The 6000-nt window shown below is 40.9% G+C and overlaps 1 protein-coding gene across 1 annotated transcript in view; it reads left to right on the forward strand.

Moving 5' to 3' along the window:
* Positions 1–5793, forward strand: part of fer (fer (fps/fes related) tyrosine kinase) — a 57608-nt gene extending 51815 nt beyond the window's left edge. The window contains exons 18-19 of the mRNA XM_066711578.1: positions 700–822; positions 1287–5793. Of these exons, the coding sequence (XP_066567675.1) occupies positions 700–822; positions 1287–1423 (260 nt within the window). The 3' untranslated portion in view covers positions 1424–5793. The remainder of the gene's footprint in view (positions 1–699; positions 823–1286) is intronic.
* The last annotated feature ends 207 nt before the right edge of the window (positions 5794–6000 follow it).

A 6000-nucleotide genomic window follows, 5' to 3' on the forward strand; every position in this document is an offset into this window, starting at 1 on the left:
ACACATTGAAAATAAACATAATTAATTAAAATAAAGAACTAATATTAACGGATTAACTTGGGAATCTGAAGTGCGTTTCAATTCAAAGCGCATTGACTAAATCATGTGCGGCGCTCATGTTTATTCATACACACAGCTGGGCTCAGTTCACCATGGATGTGGAAATTTGGGGGGGGGCAGGAATGCGTTTCTGAGGAAGAGGTTTTCAAATCGATGCTTAGTTTATGATGGTTTTTACCAGGAGAGTGTTTTAGAATAAGAAAGACGGAGGAAAGCACGTTTTCATGGCGATTCTGTTCATACATAAGCCTTGGTGCTTTTGATTGAATTTTTAAAACGACTCCACTGAGAAAAGGCCAGTAAATGAGGCTCCTGTTGGCGATGATGCTTCTCACATGGCTGGAAAATCTGTCACGGCTGGACATGGCCTTCATTTCCGTCTTTGTGCGGCACAAAGCGTTTTGTGCGCTCGGTAGCTGCAACCAGTGTGCATGTCCACATTCCACAACCCTCTTAGAAATCAGAAATACAGCGTTCATTATCAGATGCTTGCCTCTTGAAAAGCTGTATATCTTACACGAGAGACATTAACTTATAATCCTTATTTGAGTATTGAGTAGATCACTCGTCCCAACGCCCTGAATGTCGTGGAAGGCAGATTAACGACTGATCATGGTGCCTTTGTGTTGCTTCTCACAGGAAGATACAGTTCAGAAAGTGACGTGTGGAGCTATGGCATTCTTCTGTGGGAGACCTTCAGTTTAGGCGTCTGCCCTTATCCTGGAATGACCAACCAGCAAGCTCGGGAGCAAGTGGAAAAAGGTACCAATGAACCCAGAATCTGATCTAGATCTACAAGAACCTTCACTTTCAAGTCCCTGAAGTGTCCAAATCTGCTACATCCATCCAGAGAGAGAGAGAGAGAGAGATGTGTATATGTGTGTGTGTGTGTATATATATATATATTGCACAGCATTTCTTGCAGGTTTCTTTCTGAATTGCTCGTGGTCCCAGGCAGTATAATGGCAGAATGATCACTGCATCGAATAGTGCAGTTGTTTCAGCTGGCGGAGATGCTTCAATCAGCCGAATGCGTCTCCGTTGAGGGAGTTTGGTCAGGGCTGCCAGGTTCAGCCAAGCCTGGGACAGAGTGTGAGCCACCTTGCATAACATCAAGAGCACGCCGTCTTCATTTCTGAGGGAAAATGTGTGTGGAAACCATCTTGACTGTTTTCATGTTGACAGCTCCTCATTTCCTTTTCTCTCTCCTTTCTCAACTCAATCAGGTTACAGGATGACGTCTCCCCAGAAGTGTCCAGAGGAAGTCTACAAAATAATGCAGAGATGCTGGGAGTACAAACCGGAGAACCGCCCCAAGTTTGCCGACATACAGAAAGAACTGGTGCTGGTGAAGAAAAAATAGCAGAGACTGCAATTCATGTTTGTCGCAATTCTCTCGTCTGGGCACCCAGAAAGTCGCTGGCTGTCCGCCTCAGCGCCAACGCTCATTTTAGTTAACCATAAGAGTCAAATATTCAGTTTTCGACGGATTATAGTTTCACCGTGCCTTTCTGGCTGTTTCAAGCCATTATTGATAAAGACTTTTCCACAGCCGAAGGCACAGCCAAACATCCCACAATTTCACCAAACGAGCACGATGGGTCTCGTTTGTAAACTGTCTTATGTTTTTATGTTCTTATGTTCAATTCCTGAGTTCAGAGGAGCAATAATTTATTTCATTTCTGTTTTGTACATCGTGATGCCATTATTTCCATTGGCTGAAGAGTTTGACACGGACGACTTCAGTCACAGCCAAGATCACTGTCTATGTTTTATCCTTGCGTGAGATTCAGCACTTGATTATTCTACAGGCCAAATCCAAGTAACACATGTGAATGTTAGTACAAATGAAAAAGAGAAAGCCTCGGTGTGACCCTGCTGTTAAGCGGTCCTCGGTCCTGTGAAGGCATCTGCCGCGCAGTGCTAATCAGCACACAGCGGGGAAGCAGGACACTGCCAGACACAGAGATGCATTCCACTGCTTTCAGGGACGTTTCCTCAGTTAGTGATTTGAGATGTTCTGTGATCAGCGTTTGAAGTAGATGCCGTCTTCACCCCTCGTCGACGGTGAAAGGCACCATGTTCTTTTCAGATCTCTGGTTTGCTGTCAAACTCGCCAGCCTCCTCAGATTTTCTCTCTTGCCAAGAGACACTCCTGTAGCCCTGCATGGGACCTCTTCCTGTCAGGCTGCGTCCCATACACTCCAGAGGACAGGAGACGCCGGCGATGTTAAAACCTCGGCGCTGAAGTGCTACAGTACGATGGCCTTTCAGCAGCTGTCCTGGGAAGCTCATGGTAGTCGCAATATTCCTCCGGAATCCTCTCTCTTTTAAAGTATTTATCGGGACAGTCTATGAATATTGATTGGAAAGTAGTGCGCTCTGTCAGACGGACCGTGCCCCTACAGCGCCGCTTTCCCTGCCCAGAGGAGAGGACATGCCGCGATTGTGTAGCGCCCTGCCTCCTCCACTGGGATGTGCTGACCGCGATCTGGTCGGGACGGGCCGACCGATGAATCTGTATAAACATCGCAGCGTATCTGGGAACTGCTGATCAGTGGTCATCAGTCATAACCGTCATCACTGCGGTCGAGGCGTTGCATTTCTCTACACGTGTGTGTAACGGCACTTGCTGTTAACATGAGTCTTAAAAGATTACGTTGTGTGGTTTTAGTTTTCAGGACCAAATGGCGCTATGGCTCTTCCATAACAAAATAAAAAGCTGTGTGGTGGGGGGTGCGTGTGTGAATGAATCTCCAGCGGTTAATGTGGTTCATGTGAGGTCCAATACTGTGTCCCACTCGGCACCTGTGGCAGCCTGGGCTCTTCTGTGATATATTTAGAAAGGTTGCAAACTTTTAAACTAGTACACTCCTGCTCTGTGTGTGACAGAGGAGACAACGGCATCATTATTGTGTTTCATTTCGTCACTGGCATCAGAAAGAACATAAAAGAGTAACTGATCTCACTTGAAGCGTTAATTGAATACAGTTTAACAAAAATGTAATCATGATGTAATGACATCATTGAGCCAAGATCTGATGTCATAATTTGTCTAATATATATATATATATATATATATATATATATATATATATATATACACACTTCCATGTTTTACTGGTCGTTCTGGTCTCTATGCTTTCCAGTCGGTTCAAGCTGGGCTGCTGTAAGTTATTGTTCTTGATGAAAACATTGATCATACTTTCTTAGAATGAAAGATTAGTGAAAATGAAACCAAACTGTGGGCGAAATAAGTGAAAATAAATGAGGGGGTTAAAGATATTTACAGCGTTATTAAGCGGCAATTTTTAGTCTTCCTTTCACACAAAAGAAAAAATATATAATTAAACATTAAACTATGACTGTGTGTTTTGGGATCCCAGTGGCCCGAATGTCATACTTTTGTATCTTTGCTTTACCTTTTCCTGGCAACGGGTGTGAGCTCCAGTCTCTCCACCCTCTCTGCCGAGACAGTAACATTTACCTGTAGTGTGGAAATCTATAGATTCAGCTGCATTGCTTCAATTGTATTTGCATTGACCTGGTTTTACAGACATTGCTTGTCCTACAAATATGTAATGTTACTTTTCCTGATGCATAGAGTGATGGAAGCCAAACAGATTTATTTGTTTTGCGATTTATATATAATCCTGAAATATGTGTGTGGCCAGGCTTTAGTTTTTATTGGACTGTCATTCAGTACATGGCATTTACCCCAATAAAGCAACTACCCCATGTTAGTTATCCAGGCCTCTGCTAGACGTGTACAAGTCGATTTGTTCCTGCTGTTATCATGTCATATTTTCAACATGATTTAACTAATGTAGCAGCTTCCCTCACTAACGAAATACCGCAGCTTCATGCGTGTCCGCTGTTCATGAAACACGCCGCGGCTTTTGAAATTGGATTTATGGGCCGTGTGACTTTCTTACTTTCATTCTGGAAACTGATTTTAGTTTCTGCTCAACATGTTGACTATTGACAGGACAGTTTATTGACATGTAAAAAGCAGTGGTCTACTAAAACTGTCAGGGACCATAACCACTGCGACATTAAAGTCTGAAGACTCGTAGATGTCGTTTTTATCCTTCATTCGTCCTCCTTTCGACGGCTCATAACCAAGCTTCTCCTCATTTCCACGATGTTCTGCAATGTTGACTTATTTCCAAACCTTTTACACCATCTGTTGTAAATTTTGTATAAAGATTTGTTACAAATTGCAACTTTGAACCTAACTTAGAAACCTAAAACAAAAAAAAGAAATTGTAAGTTGTTTTTTTAATATATTGTTTTCCTATCTTGATCTGTTGTGGAACCAACTGAGCGACACTCGTGCAATACAGGGCGCTATATTCAATCCTGTAACGAGTCTGAAACATACACTACCCCTAATGTTCGCTCTTGATAGCATGTTCGAGTATTTTGTACATTTAGTCATGTATATAACCGCGACCATCGGGGCTTTTTTACATTTATATTTTAGTACATGCCTATTCAACAAGACGGTTTTTAAATAATGTTTTTTATTTGTCAATTATTCATTAAATAAACAAATACTCCACCATGGGATGCAACATTATACGCCTAATAGAGCTGAATTTATATTGAACCATATTTTATGCTGTTTTGAAAATGCTTTGCTTCGTTACAAATGAAGGGGAAAATAACATAAAACAGCTTCCCTCTTCCTTCATGTATGTAACCGACTCCTCTCAAAACTAAATACCGTGAAATGGATGTGCAAGTGGAGGGAATCTCTAAGAAAACTGTTGCTCTGTAAAGTGCATTAAACCGACCCACTGCATTCGTGTATTATACATTTGAAACCTTTTATTTATTCTGAATAATACTAAAATTGTATTAGCTTGTTTTGTTTTTTTGGGAGTGGGTTTAATGTGTTAACGATTTTCTTGCCATCGCTCTCACTGCCATGCAAGTATTACAGTCAGAGTGTTTTGATGTTGGATTTTGGTTTATTCTTTAATTGCACAAGCTGGCCAAAGCGTAGACGGACCCCGAGGTGTCAACGTCACGAGTAACACATTCCAGGCTCAGTGTTTTGTTTTATTGTTATATTTTTACTACACTGTTAATGTGTGCCCTTTTTTATTTTAATGTGTGTATTTCTTTGGTTTTTATTCTGTTAAAAAAGGCGTTTTTATATTTTATTTGAATGAACCCCCCGTAAAAGTCCTTTGTAACTCATGTTTGTCAGTGATTACAGTTTGTATTTTTATTATTTCTGCAGCATATTAAATATTACATGAAGAGTCAAATCAAAGATCTGGAATATTCATTCATAATATAAAGAAAAATAAAAAGAAGCACTTTCGGGCCATATAAAACGACGCCTGTAAATAAATTGCAGAGCTGCAATGTTGTCTCGGATCAGTATCAGACCAAAACCATGCTGTGCGGGTTGAGCAATATTCATCCAGTCTTTGTAATATAGAATTCACACTGGATATAGATAATTATGAAAATTAACTAAAACTAATTATATAGTCCCTCTTGGTGATTTTAATCCAAAAGACTGCATACAAAAATGGGAATGATCGTTCCTTTACAAATGTGTATAGAAGTGTTATTGATCTGTGTTATATGCACCCACACTCCTTTAAACCCAAAGTTATGGTTTGTTTTTCCTTCTTTCTTATTTCTTTGTCATGAAAGGCCAGAAGGTCCATGTGTATAATGTATACTTGCAATAAAAGAAAAACATATTTGTCATCTTCGTGGTGTGTGTTTTATTGTCTTGTATCTTGTGGGAAATGATTGGGTCCTGAAGAAGAGTTTAGTAAAGTGGGCTAGTAACGTTTCCTCAGAAGCCTAGGACTCCATATCAGACTCTAGAGGTTTCCTCAGAGGGCAGGACCTCCGTATTGGACTCTAGATGTTTCCTCAGAAGCCTAGGACTCTGTATCGAACTCTAGATGT

This window comes from Amia ocellicauda, chromosome 8 (assembly GCF_036373705.1).
Source record: "Amia ocellicauda isolate fAmiCal2 chromosome 8, fAmiCal2.hap1, whole genome shotgun sequence".
In the NCBI taxonomy this organism is placed as follows: Eukaryota; Metazoa; Chordata; class Actinopteri; order Amiiformes; family Amiidae; genus Amia; species Amia ocellicauda.